At 47.1% G+C, this 16,790-nt stretch overlaps 2 protein-coding genes across 2 annotated transcripts in view; one reads left to right on the forward strand and one right to left on the reverse strand.

Moving 5' to 3' along the window:
* The window catches only part of LOC309523255 (uncharacterized protein), a gene marked incomplete at its 3' end in the record, with an annotated part of 579,053 nt that overhangs the window by 118,522 nt on the left and 443,741 nt on the right, over positions 1 to 16,790 (reverse strand). The window lies entirely within an intron of this gene.
* On the forward strand, positions 3,987 to 6,896 carry LOC309523241 (tigger transposable element-derived protein 1-like). Its single transcript, XM_082207032.1, has 2 exons — positions 3,987 to 4,064; positions 5,166 to 6,896. The coding sequence occupies exon 2, from the start codon at positions 5,192 to 5,194 to the stop codon at positions 6,890 to 6,892; it is 1,701 nt and encodes a 566-aa protein (XP_082063158.1). The 5' UTR covers positions 3,987 to 4,064; positions 5,166 to 5,191; the 3' UTR covers positions 6,893 to 6,896.

The raw sequence follows: 16,790 nt of genomic DNA on the forward strand, positions 1-16,790 counted from the left end.
CTGAAGCAGGGCTTTCATTTTCACAGACCATGAGGCATAATTGTCATTAGTTAGTGGAGGTGGGTAAGGTAAACCTCCCCCTTTCTTGGCATCCATTTTGAATCCAAGCTTCAGTCTCAGTCACGAGCTGAGAAATCCATAAGTCTATTGGGCTGTTTACTAGCTGCTACGCGCCTGGCAGCTAGCCTCGCTTGGAAAGTCCCTTCTAAGAGTCAGTGAGATAACAAGCAAACGCTGGAATTCCAACAGTTATTCCCAGCCTTTCAGTCCCAGCCTCGCTTTCGCTTCGGCTTCTTTTCTCTCTTTGCCTTTGAAGCTAACTAGCTCATAAATTAGCTCAAAAGTACTCACGTCTTGTCGCTTAGCGACGGCACTTGGCAGGCGACGGCAGACTTTATCAGTTCCCCTGGAATCCGAAGTATGTGGCTCTCTCTGTGCTGTTTTTAATCCAAAAAGCAGCTTCTTTTCAGTGAACTGGAGAAGGATTCCTATCCGCGTTCACTTTCTTCTTTTTTTTTAATAATTTTTTTATTGGTTTTACAAAGTTTTTTAAACAATAAAGGTAAAGGTAAAGGTATCCCTGCCCGAACGGGCCAGTCTTGACAGACTCTGGGGTTTGTGCGCCCATCTCACTCAAGAGGCCGGGGGCCAGCGCTGTCCGGAGACACTTCCGGGCCACGTGGCCAGCGTGACAAAGCTGCATCTGGCGAGCCAGTGCAGCACACGGAACGCCGTTTACCTTCCCGCTGGTAAGCGGTACCTATTTATCTACTTGCACCCGGGGGTGCTTTCGAACTGCTAGGTTGGCAGGCGCTGGGACCGAGCAGCGGGAGCGCACGCCGCCGCGGGGATTCGAACCGCCGACCTTTCGATCGGCAAGCTCTAGGTGCTGAGGCTTTTACCCACAGCGCCACCCGCGTCCCCAATACAAACAAATACAAAGACATACAAACATGTATAATTTCATAACCTTTTTTTCATAACCCTCATTTCTCGGACTCCCCCATACCTCCCCTTCCTGCATCCCAATGTCCAAAATTATTTCAACAACTTCTAAATAGTTTTTATTAAACATATGTCTTCCTAATCTTTCCTTCAACTTAATCTTAAATCGCTGTAATCTCCTTTTTTTTCTCAAAACCTCGACATTTTAGCATTCATCAACTTTATAATAGTTCTTAAGATAGATTTTAAATTTCTTCCAATCTTCTTCCGCCGTCTCTTTCCCCTGGTCGCGGATTCTGCCAGTCATCTCAGCCAGTGTCATATAGTCCATCACTTTCATCTGCCATTCTTCCAGAGTGGGTAGATCTTGTGTCTTCCAATACTTTGCGATGAGTATTCTTGCTGCTGTAGTGCCGTACATAAAAAAGTTTCTATCTTTCTTTGGCACCAATTGGCCGACAATGCCCAAGAGAAAGGCCTCTGGTTTCTTAGGGAAAGTACATTTAAGTATCTTTTTCATTTCGTTATATATCATTTCCCAGAAAGCCTTAATCTTTGGGCACGTCCACCAAAGGTGGTAGAAAGTACCTTCAGTTTCTTTACATTTCCAACACTTATTATCAGGCAAATGGTAAATTTTTGCTAGCTTGACTGGGGTCGTGTACCACCTATAGATCATTTTCATAATATTTTCCTTTAAGGCATTACATGCCGTAAATTTTATCCCGGTGTTCCACAACCATTCCCAGTCAGCAAACATAATGTTATGACCAATGTCCTGTGCCCACTTAATCATAGCTGATTTAACTATTTCATCTTGTGTATTCCATTTCAGCAGCAAATTATACATTCTTGACAAATTCTTAGTATTGGGTTCTAACAGTTCAGTTTCTAGTTTTGATTTCTCCACCTGGAAGCCAATTTTCCTGTCTTGTTTATAAACCTCCATTATTTGATAATAATGGAGCCAATCTCGTACTTTGGGTTTCAATTTCTCATGACTCTGTAACTTCAACTTATCTCCATCTTGTTCCAAAATTTCCCAATACTTTGGCCATTCAGCTTCCATATTAAGCTTTTTCAACGCCTTAGCCTCCAAGGGTGACAACCATCTAGGGGTTTTGTTTTCCAACAGATCTTTATATCTTATCCAAACATTATATAGAGCTTTTCTGACAATATGATTTTTAAAGGCCCTATGCACCTTAATTTTGTCATACCATAGATATGCATGCCAACCAAATGCATTGTCAAAACCTTCCAGATCCAAGATATCTGTATTCTCGAGGAGCATCCACTCTTTCAGCCAGCAAAACGCTGCTGCTTCATAGTACAGTTTTAAGTCCGGCAGGGCAAATCCCCCTCTTTCTTTTGCATCCGTCAATATTTTAAATTTTATTCTGGGCTTTTTGCCCTGCCAGACAAATTTCGAAATATCCTTCTGCCACCTCTTGAAACAGTCCATCTTGTCAAGAATTTGCAATGTTTGAAACAAAAATAACATTCTAGGCAATACATTCATCTTAATAACTGCAATTCGGCCTAACATTGACAATTTCAAATTTGACCATATTTCTAGATCTTTTTTAATTTCTGACCAACATTTCTCATAGTTATCTTTATACAAATTCAAATTCTTCGAAGTCAAATAAACCCCTAGGTATTTCACCTTCTTAACCACTGCCAACCCTGTTTCATTCTGGAACTTCTCCCTCTCCGTAACTGTTAAGTTTTTCCCCAAAACTTTAGTCTTTTGTTTATTCAGTTTAAATCCGGCCACTTGACCAAATTCTTGGATTAATTCCAACACCCTTTTTGTACTAGTGTCTGGTTCTTGTAGGGTTAGTACTAAGTCATCTGCGAAGGCCCTCAACTTTTAATGTTTAGCTCCGACCTGTACCCCTTTTACCTGCTGATCATCTCTAATCATATTTAGCAACACCTCCAGGACAGAGATAAAAAGTAATGGGGAGATTGGGCACCCCTGTCATGTTCCTTTTTCTATTTTAAGTTCTTCAGTTATCACATTATTTACAATCAACTTTGCTTTTTGTTCAGAATATATAGCACCCATACCATTCTCAAATCCTTGGCCTACCCCCATCCCATGAAGATTCTTTTTCATAAAACTCCAAGAGATATTGTCAAAGGCTTTCTCCGCGTCCACAAAAATCAAAACTGCCTTAGTATTTATATTCACTTCTAATAGTTCCAAGATGTCTATTATATTCCTCACGTTGTCTGATAAATGCCTTTTTGGGAGAAAGCCTGCTTGGTCCCTATGAATCTTCTCCATCAACACTCTTTTAAATCTTTTTGCCAAAATGTCTGCAAAGATTTTGTAATCCACATTAAGTAATGATATTGGGCGGTAGTTCTTAAGTTGAGTCTTTTCAGTCTCTGACTTTGGTATGAGTGTAATATACACTTCTTTCCACGATTCTGGTGCCCTTTTTCCCTCTAAAATCTCATTGCAGACTTCCTTTAACGGTTGTATCAACCACTCCTTCAAAGCTTTATAATATCTGGAAGTCAGTCCATCTGGTCCTGGAGATTTGCCCAGTTGCATGTTCTGAATGGCACCCTCTATCTCTTGCTCTGTTATTCTCTGATTTAGATCCACCTTACTTTGATGAGATATTTTTTGTAATCCATATTTTTTAAGGAATTCATCTATATCCTCCTCCTTCTGCGGTCCTTGTGAATATAATTTTTTAAAAAAACTCAAAAAACAGTTTCTAATCTCATTGGGTTTAGATATATTCTTTCCATCTACTTCTAGATTTGTAACTGCATTTACAGTAGTGCCCCGCAAGACGAATGCCTCGCAAGACAAAAAACTCGCTAGACGAAAGGTTTTTTCGTCCGCGATTTGCCTCGCAAGACGAATTCCCCTATGGACTTGCTTCGCAAAACAAAAACGTCTCACGACTTTGTTTCTTTTGTGTAAAAACCGTTAAAACCGAGGGTGCTTAGCTTGAGCAGCTGCAGTTGCGACTTGGCTTCGAGGAGCAACTGTTAGCACGTGGTTTGGTAGCCTTTTCTCAGACTTCGCTCGCTTTTGAAGATTTTCCAAAACTTCTCCAGAACTTTTCCAGAACTTCTCTTTCATCCATTTGGTAAGTTAAACTTTTATAACTTTTTTGGGGGGGTTTTGGATTTTGGGTTGGGGTGTTTGGGATTCAAGGACTTGGTGTTGGGAAGGGGTTTGCGATAATCTGGGGGCTTGTGGGCCTTTTTGGGGAATTTTTATGATTTTCTGTGACCACTGGGCCAGGTTGTTTTTTTTTTTGAAAATTTTTCTGAGTTTGAATTTCTGAGTGCTGGCTGGCTAGGGGAACAGTGGGGGAGGTTTCTGCAGAAATCTGGGGGCTTGTGGGGTTTTTTTTGGAATTTTTGTGATTTTCTGTGACCATTGGGCCAGGTTGTTTATTTTCAATTTTTTTTTCTGAGTTTGAATTTCTGAGTGCTGGCTGGCTAGGGGAACAGTGGGGGAGGTTTCTGAAGAAATCTGGGGGCTTGTGGGGTTTTTTTTGGAATTTTTGTGATTTTCTGTGACCATTGGGCCAGGTTGTTTATTTTCAAATTTTTTTTTCTGAGTTTGAATTTCTGAGTGCTGGCTGGCTAGGGGAACAGTGGGGGAGGTTTCTGAAGAAATCTGGGACCATTTGGGTTTTTTTTGGAATTTTTATGATTTTCTGTGACCACTAGGCATGGTTGTTTATTTTTGAAAATTTTTCTGAGTTTGAATTTCTGAGTGCTGGCCATGTTGTTATTTTTTGAAATTTTTTTTTGTCTGGGTGGGGAAGCAGTTGGGGAGGGGTTTGCAGCAGTAGGGGAGGGGCTGGGGGAGCAGTTGGGGAGGGGGTTGCAATTTCTGTGTTGTGGGTGGGTTGGTGCGTGTCTGTGGGAGCAGTTGAGGTTTTTGAAGACATTGGTGATTTTTGAAGCTTTTCCTAAACTTTTTTTGCAGCCATTTGAGGTTTCTGAGGACTTCGGTGGTTGATTGTTGAAGCTTTTCCAGAACTTCTCTTTCAACCATTTGGTAAGCTAAACTTTTAAAACTTTTTGGGGGGTTTTGGGATTTTGGATTTGGGGTTGGGGTGCTTGGGATTCAAGGCCTTGGTTCTGGGTTTTAATTTCTGTGTGGTGGGTGGCTGGGTGCTTTTGTATTTTTTGGGTTTGAAGCACATCACTGATTTTTTTTTTCTGTTTCTGAGTTTACGAAGGTAGGAGCTGTGCTGCCATGGGACCCAAGAAGACTGCTGCTGCGGTGGCCGGCGAGAGGAAGAAGGAGAAGGTGACGCTGGAAATGAAGAAGGAGATCATCCGGAAGCACGACGGCGGAATGCGTGTGACGGACATCGCCAGGGAGTACGGCAGGAACCCATCGACCATCGGGACCATCCTGAAGATGAGGGAGAAGATCCTGGCGACTGATGCAGCCAAGGGAGTCACCAGGATCGTGAAGAACCGCCCAGCTGTCCTGGAGGAGGTCGAGAAGTTGCTGCTCATCTGGATAGAAGAGAAGCAGCGTGCAGGGGACACAGTGTCTGAGGCCGTCATTTGTGAGAAGGCCAAGGCCTTGCACGCTGACCTCATCCAGGAACAGCCAGGAACCTCAGCCGAGCCAGAAGGCTTCAAGGCTAGCAGAGGTTGGTTTGACCGGTTCAAGACAAGATCTGGCATCCACAGCGTGGTCAGGCATGGAGAGGCTGCCAGTTCTGATGTTCCTGCGGCTGAAGAGTTTGCAGCGGAGTTCCTGGAGCTTGTGAAGACGGAGGGCTACGTTCCGCAGCAGGTCTTCAACTGCGACGAGACCGGGCTGTTTTGGAAGAGGATGCCCAAAAGGACTTTCATCACTCAGGAGGAGTCCAGGCTGCCTGGCCACAAGCCCATGAAGGACCGTCTGACCCTGCTCTTCTGTGCCAACGCAAGCGGCGACCTGAAGATCAAGCCCCTGCTGGTGTACCACTCGGAGAACCCACGGGCCTTCAAGAGACACAAGATCGACAAGGAGCGGCTGAGTGTCATGTGGCGATCCAACAGCAAGGCTTGGGTCACACGTGTGCTGTTTGTGGACTGGGTCAATCTTGCTTTTGGCCCTGCTGTCAAGCAGTACCTGCTGGACAACGACCTGCCGCTGAAGGCTTTGCTTCTGATGGACAATGCTCCTGCCCATCCTAAAGGCCTTGAGGTGGACTTGTTGGAGGAGTTCAGCTTCATCAACATCATGTTCCTGCCGCCTAACACCACGCCACTGCTCCAGCCGATGGATCAGCAGGTCATCGCCAATTTCAAAAAACTCTACACCAAGGAGCTTTTCAGGCGATGCTTCGAGGTGACTGACTGCACCACCATCACCCTGCGGGAATTCTGGAAGGACCACTTCGACATCGTCACCTGTTTGAAGATGGTCAACACGGCCTGGAAAGGGATCAGCCAGAGAAATTTGAATTGCGCTTGGCGCAGCCTGTGGACGGACTGTGTGGCACCAAGTGACTCTAATGCACCAGAGTCAACAGTGGTGCAGGACATTGTTGCCTTGGGGAGGACCATGGGCCTGGAGGTCACGGAGGAGGACGTCTGCGAGCTGGTGGAGGGGCACGACGACGAGCTGACCACCGTGGAGCTGGTCGAACTGCAGGCAGAGGCTGCGCAGGAGCAGGCCTCACTGGAAGAGGAGGAAGCAACTGAGGAACGGCTGTCCTCCGAAAGACTGAGGGACATTTGCCAGAAGTGGAAGGAGGTGCAGACTTTTGCAGATCTACACCACCCTGAGAAGCACGTGGCACATGACGCTGGGAACTTTTATGATACGAGAGTCATGTCGTCTTTCAGGGAGCTGCTGAAAAGGCGGATAAAGCAGCAGACTATGGACAGGTTCTTGACCAAGAAGCAAAGAGTGGAAGAGGAGCCTTCTTCGAGTGGTCCCCCAGAGTCTTAGAAAATGTATGTACTTATCAGGGGATGATTAGCTGCTTGTGCTTAAAATGGTGCCCCTTCAGAGTTTGTGCGGCCCCACAAACCTCTGTGTGTAACAGAGCTCCTCAGACATGTCTGCTCTAGTCACTATTAGAGTCCGACAGTGGCTGTTTGCGGAAACGCCTCCAACAAAGAAGTTCCTTAACGGAAACACGTCTCCTGGACTCACGACGTGACAGCTTCCGACGAAGCATGGGTCTCCCTGCAGTTGCTTCTGACACCTCCCCACTATTTTCGCTGGACGTGTCTCTCACCCCTTTCTCTCCCCTGCTTCCTGCCTGCGTTGCTGCGTCTCTCTCAGTATTACTGAGATCCTCCTCCAGAGACCCCGCGCTCCCCCTGCTGGTCCCTGCTTTGGCTGTTGAGTCTCTCCCCGTCTCTGGGAGCCCTATCACCTCCTTCCCCTCTGATGTCAGTTCCCTGACATCCACCTCCCCTCCAGGGCCCCCTTCCCCCCGCCCCCTCCCTCTCCTCTGGGCGGTGAGGAGCTGAAACCCCGAAACGAATCCTCTTCATCTTCAGACGTCTCGAACATTTCCCTCCATCGGTCTTCGTTCCGACTCGCTGAATCCTCCTCCACCTCGGAATCAGAGAACCCCTCCAACTCCTCTTCTTCGTCGGTGGTGGCGAAGTATTCCCTCCGGAACCTCGCCACTGGCTGGGGTTTACGAGGGAATCTCTGATGAAAAGTTTCAATTAGAACCTCGTCATCTACATCCTCTGCCCTGACCCAGGTGTTTTCCGACTCCGGTTCCCCTTCCCACATTACCAAATACTCTACTTGCTCTCCCTTCCACCTGGAATCTAGAATCTCCGCTACATGGTAGCTGTGTTCTTTTTCCTCCATCGCTGGTCCCCTATTGACCCTCCCCTCTCTGTCCCCTATATACGGTGACAGCAACGATCTGTGGAACACTGGGTGCAACTTCATGTGGTTCGGTAACCGGAGTCTGAAAGCCACTGGGTTGACCTGTTGCGTGACTTCAAATGGGCCCAGTCTTTTGGGTCTTAACTTCTTACAACCTCCTTTAAATGGTAACCCTTGGGTGGACAGCCACACCTGGTCTCCCACCCTAATGCTTTCCCCTTCCCTTCTGGTTTTGTCTGCCTGCCTCTTATATTCCTCCTTCGCCCGGTTTAAATTAAGTTGGAGTTGGCGATGGATCGCTTCCATTTCTTCAACGAACTGTTCTGCTGCTGGAACGCTCCAGTTCTCCCCCTCCCCCCCTGGGAAGGCTCGGGGATGACACCCGTGATTGGCCAAAAAAGGGCTCATCCCCGTGGACACGTTCTCTGCATTGTTGTAAGCAAATTCTGCCAACGCCAGCTTCTCCACCCAATCATTCTCTCTGTCATTAACATAACACCTCAAATATTGCTGGAGGACACCATTAGCTCTTTCCGCCTGCCCGTTGGTTTCTGGATGACGGGCAGTAGAGAAATTAACCTCTACATGCAGTAAGCTCATGAGCTTCCTCCAGAACCTGGAAGTAAATTGTTTCCCTCGGTCCGAAACCACCCTCAAGGGGGCGCCATGCAACCTAAACACATTTTCCACAAACAATTTGGCGGTTTCTTCTGCTGTGACCGCATGTGAGCAGGCTATAAAGTGGGCCATCTTGGTTAACAGATCTACCACCACCATAATGGCTGTTTTCCCTTTGGACCTGGGCAGATCAGTCATGAAATCTATTGCCACTGCCTCCCACGGTCTTTCCGGCGTGGGTAGTGGTTCTAATAAACCTGCCGGCGCCCGCCTCTCCCCCTTGGCTCGTTGGCATCGGTCACACCCTCTCACATACTCCCGTACATCTTCCCTAACCTTGGGCCACCAGAATTCCCTGGTAACCAGCCACATGGTTTTGTGTTGCCCAAAATGCCCTGCTGTGGGGTTATCGTGCAGTTGCTTGAGTACCTTTTCCCTCAATTCCCCTTCAGGTATGTATAACGCTCCCTTGTAGTACAACGCCCCATTTCTCTCCTCAAAACCCCCGGGTTTGTCTCCCTCCCTCCTAAGACTCCTGAGTTTGTCCTGGGCGTATTCATCCTGCCCCGTTCCCTCTACCAGTTCCCTTTGCCCCACCAATGCCGCCCCACACACCCAGCGGTCCTCGGGAATGACATGGGTCTCTTCGGGTGCACCCTCTCCCTCCAAATATTCAGGTTTGCGTGAGAGAGCGTCCGCCCTAACGTTCTCCGGGCCTGGTACGTAACAAATCTCAAAGTTAAATTTGGAGAACTCCTGGGCCCATCTCAACTGCCGTTGGTTGAGCACTCGCGCAGTTCTCCAATACTCTAGATTCTTATGGTCCGTGCACACTTGCACCTTCTGTTGTGCACCAATTAGTAGGTGCCTCCATCTCCGGAAGGCCTCATAAATTGCAAGAAGTTCCCGGTCGTACACCGTGTAGTTCCTCTCAGACTTGTTCAGCTTTCGCGAAAAGAAGGCACACGGTCGCCACTCTGACCCCTCCTTCCCCGGCTGCAGAAGAAGCACCGCCCCTATGGCTCTGTCCGACGCGTCTGTTTCGACCCTCAGCTTTTTTTGTAAATCCACATGTAGAAGTTGTTCGTCAGAGGCGAAGGCCCTTTTCAGTTCCTCAAACGCTCGCTCCGCCTCCCCTGTCCAAACAAACTTCTTTTTGCTGCTGAGACAGTCCGTGATGGGCGCCGTCAGGTGGGCGAAGTTTCGGATGAACTTACGATAAAAGTTTCCAAACCCTAGGAACCTCTGCACATCCTTCTTGGTCTTGGGTGTTTTCCATTCCAGCACCGCTTGAACCTTGCCGGGGTCCATGGCCAACCCCTTATCTGACAAGCGGTACCCCAGGAATTCCACCTCCTTGGTATGAAACTGACACTTCTCCAGTTTCACCCACAGTCTGTTGGCTTGCAGCCTGCTCAACACTTCTCTGACGTCTCTCACATGTTGCTCCTCATTCTCCGAATACACCAACACGTCATCTAAGAAGGCCACGCAATTCTTGTAGAGCAAAGGCCCCAGTACGTGGTTCATGAAAGCTTGAAAACACGCGGAGCCTGTTTGTAATCCAAAAGGCATAACTAAGTATTCAAATGCCCCCAAAGGGGTGAACATGGTGGTCTTCCATTCATCCCCTTTCCTTATACGTATCAGGTTGTACGCCCCCCTTAGGTCCAGCTTTGTAAAAATCTTTCCCTTCCGCACCCTGGTCAAAATATCATCAATCCTGGGCATAGGAAAAGCCGCCGGCTCGGTCACTGCATTTAAGGCCCGAAAGTCACATACCAGCCTCGGCTTGTCCGTGTGTTTTTTTGTCCACAAAAAAACACTGGGCTACCCCCCGCTGCCTTGGACTCTCTGATGAAGCCTCTCTTCAGGTTCTTGTCAATGAACGCTCGCAACTCCTGCATTTCCCTGTCTGACATGGCATACAACTTGCCTACAGGAAGCTGTGCTCCGGGGAGTAAATTGATCTGGCAATCAAAGGGTCTATGCGGAGGTAGTTGGTCAGCTTCCTTCTCGCTGAACACGTCGCTGAGATCAGCATACTGTGGTGGCACCTTCCCCTTCTCCATTACTTCAGTCCCTGCCAGGGTGGCTTGGGCCCCTGCTGACCCCTTTCCCCCCCTGCAGTGTTCTAAGCAATGTGCGGAACCGAAGGAAACCACTCTTTGATGCCAGCCCACCAGCGGATCATGTAGGGCTAGCCAGCTCATTCCCAAAATAATGGGAGCACCTCCCAAGGTGGCCACATTAAACGCTATCAGTTCTGTGTGCCTTGCCACCCTCATTATCATTGGGATGGTCTGCAAGCTGACTCCTCCTCCCAACAGTTCCCTGCCATCGATCGTGGTCACCTGCAGGGGGTTGCTTAAAGGGATAGTCTGTATCTGGTGTTCAGCAGCAAACTCCTTGCTCATAAAATTGCAGGAGCTGCCTGAGTCCAACAGTGCCTTTATTTTTAGGGGGTGTCCATTTTGCAGCTCTAGCGACACTTCAATCACTAGAGCAGGTCGAGGAGCTTCTGGCACTGGCACTTGGGGAAGGGGCACTTTCACTGCTCTTTGACCTGGCTGCAGTGCCCTGATGGCAACCAGGCGTTGGCTTTTACCTGCTCCGTTTCTCCCTGCTCTTCCCCCTCAACAGCTCCCACCATTCCTTGCCATTCCTTCCTCTGGGGGCAGACTCTGGCAAAGTGGCCTGGCTGTTGGCAGAGATAGCATTTCCGGGCTCCCTTTCCCTCCTTCTTCGCCCCCTCACTGGGCTTTGAAACTGCGCGCGCGCGGGCTGTTCCGATTTCCATCGGCTCTGCCGGCGGGAAAGCTGGCTCAGGAATGTCTGGAATGCGTAACTCCTTCCAACGTTCCCCTCTCCCTTCCCGCCTCTCCAAGGCTCTTGCCTCCTGGCGCGCTCCAATGGTCAGCGCAGATTTGGTCAGCTGATCCATAGACACCGCCCTGGGGCTCCTGGCCAGCTCGTCTTTCACAGCTGAAGAAAGACCTTCTTCAAATAGCATCTGAATGGGTGCTGCCGATAAATCCCACCCCAATCTGTGAATCAGCATGGTAAATTCAGTCCAGTACTCACGGACAGATCTGCTTCCCTGCTTGCAAGCCATTAACTGTCTGCGCACCGCCCCTTCCTCAATGTCGCTGGAAAACATGATATCCATTGCACGAAAGAATTTCATAGTGTCCTTTAGGATATCGTTGTGCGTTGCCATCAGGGGTCGAACCCAGTCTCGCGCGCCCTTCTCAAGATGCCCAATTACAAAAGCAACTCGAGATTCCTCATCAGGGAACTCATCAAACTGGACATTCAGGGCATATTGCATTTCAGTCCTAAAGGCATGGTAATCCTTGGGGTCCCCCCCAAACTTCTGCACCAATCCTGGTACCTTTCTGGGGAACTGAGTGGTTCTCCCCTTCTTGTCTGCATCTTGAGCCCTCCTCTCCTCGAGCCTCGCCGTCTGCAGCGCCAGTTGGACCTCCAATGCTCGGTATCTTTCTTCCAAGCTTGGATCAGCTCCTCCCCCTGCTACTCCGGCTCCGGCTGGGTCGCTCATGATGCTTTCTCCTGCACAGGCAGCGTACAGAGACTGTCGGACTGCTATCAGGGGATGATTAGCTGCTTGTGCTTAAAATGGTGCCCCTTCAGAGTTTGTGCGGCCCCACAAACCTCTGTGTGTAACAGAGCTCCTCAGACATGTCTGCTCTAGTCACTATTAGAGTCCGACAGTGGCTGTTTGCGGAAACGCCTCCAACAAAGAAGTTCCTTAACGGAAACACGTCTCCTGGACTCACGACGTGACAGCTTCCGACGAAGCATGGGTCTCCCTGCAGTTGCTTCTGACACCTCCCCACTATTTTCGCTGGACGTGTCTCTCACCCCTTTCTCTCCCCTGCTTCCTGCCTGCGTTGCTGCGTCTCTCTCAGTATTACTGAGATCCTCCTCCAGAGACCCCGCGCTCCCCCTGCTGGTCCCTGCTTTGGCTGTTGAGTCTCTCCCCGTCTCTGGGAGCCCTATCACCTCCTTCCCCTCTGATGTCAGTTCCCTGACAGTACTGTACTGTGCACTTTGTTGATTTTTAAATGTTTTTCTGTCATGTTTATAAAGTTAATTTATTTTCCCTTCAATTTTTGAACTGCTCTTTACAGTATGTGTGACTTTAAAGAGCAGTTAATAAACTGTTGTTGTACCAAATTTGGCTTTGTTTGGACTTTTTTTGACCATAGGAACGCATTAATTGATTTTCAATGCATTCCTATGGGATTTCGTGCTTCGCAAGACGAAAAATTCGCTAGACGACAAAAATTGCGGAACGAATTAATTTCGTCTTGCGGGGCACCACTGTAGTTTCTGTCTTTTCTTCAATTGCCAAGCCAGAAGCTTACCACATTTATCTGCAGATTCAAATGTCTTTTGTCTCATTTGCTTTATCTTCCATTCAATCTCTTGATTCATCAATTCCATATATTGTGTCTGATATAACTTAATCTCTCTCAAGATCTCCTGTGACTTTGGTTTTGATCTCAATTTCTTCTCTCCTTCTTTTATCTTTTCCAAGATCTTTTCCTTCTTCTCATTCTGTTTTCTCTTTTTTACTGAGTTTTGTTGAATTAGAAATCCTCGCATCACAGCTTTACTTGCGTCCCAGATCACGCTTTTTTCTACATCAGTTTTTAAATTTATTTCAAAATAGTCCTTTAAAGTTTTTTGGGCCTTTCTGTGGATCTCTTCATCTCGAAACAGGGTGTCATTCATCCTCCATCTGAATTGACCAGTTGTTGTAAGTTTCATCTCCATCTTCACGGCGTTATGGTCGGAGCAAGTCTTTGGGCAGATTTCCACTTTCTTGATCTTTGGGGCCAGTCCACTAGTAATCCAAATTTGGTCGATTCTGGTCCAGGTCATCATTGCTTGAGAAAAGAAAGTTCCCTCTCTCTCAAGAGGGTTCCTTGTTCTCCAAATATCTATTAGGTCCATATTTTCAGTCATTTCAAAGAAAGTCTTTGGAAGTCTCCCTTCCTTGGAAATTGTCTGTCTTTGTGCCTTGTCCATATTTGTAGAAACCACACCATTCATGTCTCCCATCATTACTACATTATAATCCAAATAGTCCATCAGAGTTTCATGCAGCTTCTTAAAAAATTCCGCCTTCCCTTCATTTGGTGCATAAATTCCAACTATTAACAGTTTTTCTCCTTGTATTTGTATTTCAATTGCCAGGTATCTTCCTTGTTCATCTTTAAACATCATTTTTGGAGCCAATTTCTCCTTTGCGTAGATCACCACTCCTCATTTCTTAACTTTATCCCATGAAATAAATTCCTGTCCTAGTCTTTTATTTACAAGTAGTTTCCTGTGTACCCTGGTCACGTGAGTTTCTTGTAAACAAATCAAATCCAATTGTTCTCTTTTCAAAATATGAAAAACTTGGCGTCTTTTCGTGGGCATGTTCAGCCCATTACAATTCCAACTAAGGAATTGCAGGGCCATCTTGTTATTTGTCACTTACTCCTCCAACCGCTCCAAGTTGCTGCTCTTCCTCCGACGGTGGTTTAAGTCCGAACGATAAATTCAGGATATCTAATGCTCCTTTTGCCTCTGAGATTGGGTCTACCGTTCCCTTCTGCAAGTCCTCGTGATTTCTCTCCAAAAACTTCTCTTTATCTTGAATTGTTTTTATTTTCACCTTCTTTCCCTTGTAGTTGAAGGACAGTCCTTGTGGAAACTCCCACCTAAAAGGTATGTTGTTCCTTTTCAGCAGGTAGACCAGATCTTTATAGAAGGCTCTCACCTCCAAGATGTATTTAGGGATGTCTTTGAAGATTTGTATATGAGAGTTTTCAATTTCCAAGGCCTTTTGGTAATGTAGGTCTAGTATTTTGTCTCTTTCTTCCTTGGATCTGAAAGTAATCAGACAATCCCTCGGGGTCTTTCTGTTCTGTCTCCTGCCCAATCTGAATGCTGTTATTATCTTGAATTCTTCTTCCTCCAATTCATCCTGCCAAAAGTCAGAAAATTCTTGTGTAAGGAACTCCACAAGGTTGTCCCCTTCACTTTCAGGAACTAATCTTAATTTCAAGTTTCTCTCCTTTCTCTGTAATTCCAACAAAGACAAGGCCGCATCATGTTCATTCACTTTTTTAGAGATCGGTTCTAATTTTCCCTGTGTCTCTTCAGCAATATTTCTGGCGTCCTCTGCAATCTTGCGTGTTGCAGAATTTTCTTCAATTAGCTTATTTATAGATTCTGTATTAGATGTCACACTTTTCGTATTCAAGTCCAGCCTTGCTGTTAATTCTGTTAATTTTTGTGAGTTTTCTGTACTCTGCTTTGTCAAAGCTTCTAAAGATTGATTTATCTTGAGTAACGCCTGTGTCATTGAATCCATGGAAGCAGCTGTCACTTTTTCTTGCCCAGCTGCTCCTGCTGGTGTTAGACTTGTTATTGAGCCCCTTTTCTTTTGTTGTTGTTTTGCTTTAGCTCTGGTTGTTATCTCATCTGCTGGGCCACTCATGTCCCAAGGACGTTCTCACAGGAACAGTTCCTCAATGGAAAATCCCAGTGTCTTATTCCGTTGCTCTACAACTGTTACTCCTCAACCCTCTAGAGGGAGCAATCACAAATGTCCAAGTGAAGGAAACAAAAAAACAAAGAACAAAGAAACCAGGATTCCTCAATATAAGTGCTGCAACACTTTTTCTATATAATTTCTCTGTCAACACTGTCCAAAAAGTTGTTGCAGCAGAGTCCCAAAACTTTGTATCAGGTAGAACTTCAACAGTGTAACTTTGTAACAAGTTGTAGCAAGTTTCTAAATACAGTTCCTGGTGTCTTATTTTGGCAGTCCGTCTCAGGGGATTAAGGCAGCGGAAAGCTTTTCTCTTTTAAGAAGTCATGCAGGTTAATAAAGTCACTTTTTCTCCCCTCTGCCCCTGCCTGCTAGAGAGGAGATCATGTCCAATGCCAAGGTTAAACAATCATAGGATTATTTTCATTCAGATGCAGCTTTGTATTTTCGTTGCTTAATCTGTCATGCAGTCGGGGGAAGGCAGACTTCCTTAATTTTTGCCTTTCCCGTTTCCGGCCAAATTTTTAATTTAAATTTTAAAGTCCCAAGTAATCTTTCAATCCTACTCACGGGTTTTTCGGTCGAATTTCTATTTACAGGAAGGAATCGGCGCTCGCCGTTCATGGCGACGCGGCTTCGCTCCGCGGGCTGGGTTGCGTCTCTCAGCACCGCGCTCACTCCCGATGCCGTTCCGGAGCCTTTAAAAAGGCTCTTTCGCAGTAAGGGGGCGCTTCTGGTGCCCACCGAGTCTCCTTGTTCACAGGCTTTCGCGCCTGTGATTTTAGGGGTCCCCCGCTTGCCGTAGCGGGTCAGACCCGAACTCACGGAGCAGTCCTTCTCCGGAGCTCGGAGAAAGGACCGCCATTAAACGCTGGCGCCGACCGGAAGTCTATCCGCGTTCACTTTCAGCCATAAATCAGCATACCTTCAGGGGTCCGTGGAACGTAGCTTATCAGCAAAACACGTCTCCACCGGTGCTCAGCCGTCCTCAGCCGTTCCTTTGTAGCCACCATCCGCGTGCTACCACAACTTCTTGCAGAGGATGTTTATGATCCATCAACCATCCTCTGCTACCACATGTTGGAAAAACAAGCCTTAACGGGAGAGACTGGCCCCTCTCCCTGCTCCCGGAGCTTGTTTACCGGTGACCTCCCTGGCTGCAATCCCCGCAAGTCCAGGGTAGATCTCAATAGGCGACATTTCCCAGCGTGGGATTAATGCACACCCACTTCTCCCCCTTCGCAGGGGAAAGAAGAGTAGTCAGAAATTCCTTTTACACCATGTTTATTTCTGGCCATACAAGCCTACAAGAAAACACGTCCGATCACTTCAGACTCCTTCAAACAAGTCACAAGGACCTCCTTTACAAATGCAACAGGAAGGTCTCATATTACACACTTCACAAAGACTTATCCAGCCTGTGAACTTCTGGGAAGATTCTTTCCCACAGCTAGCCGCACCATGTGATGTAAACATCGAGCTGGCTTGCTGCTGCGTTGCATTCATATCGTAACAATATCTCTTCTTCATGTATGTAAAGGAGATACCCTCAGGAAATTCCCATTTGTATCTGATGTCGGTGTCAGGATTCCAGCTGGGGTCAGAGGTGAACTGGCCTCACTCCAGGCATTCGGCTGGAATCCTTGTTGACCTTCCGTCTGCGTCTCCCGGCAGGCAAGGTCGTAAATCGGCGATCCTCCTCAAACGTGAGGAGAACACACCCTCCTCCTTCTCCCCCTCCCTGCACTCCCCAGGGGGGGAAGAAAGACAGACAGGAGTCCTTTTTACATGTCTTTTATT

This window comes from Podarcis vaucheri, assembly GCF_965113315.1.
Source record: "Podarcis vaucheri genome assembly, chromosome: W".
In the NCBI taxonomy this organism is placed as follows: domain Eukaryota; kingdom Metazoa; phylum Chordata; class Lepidosauria; order Squamata; family Lacertidae; genus Podarcis; species Podarcis vaucheri.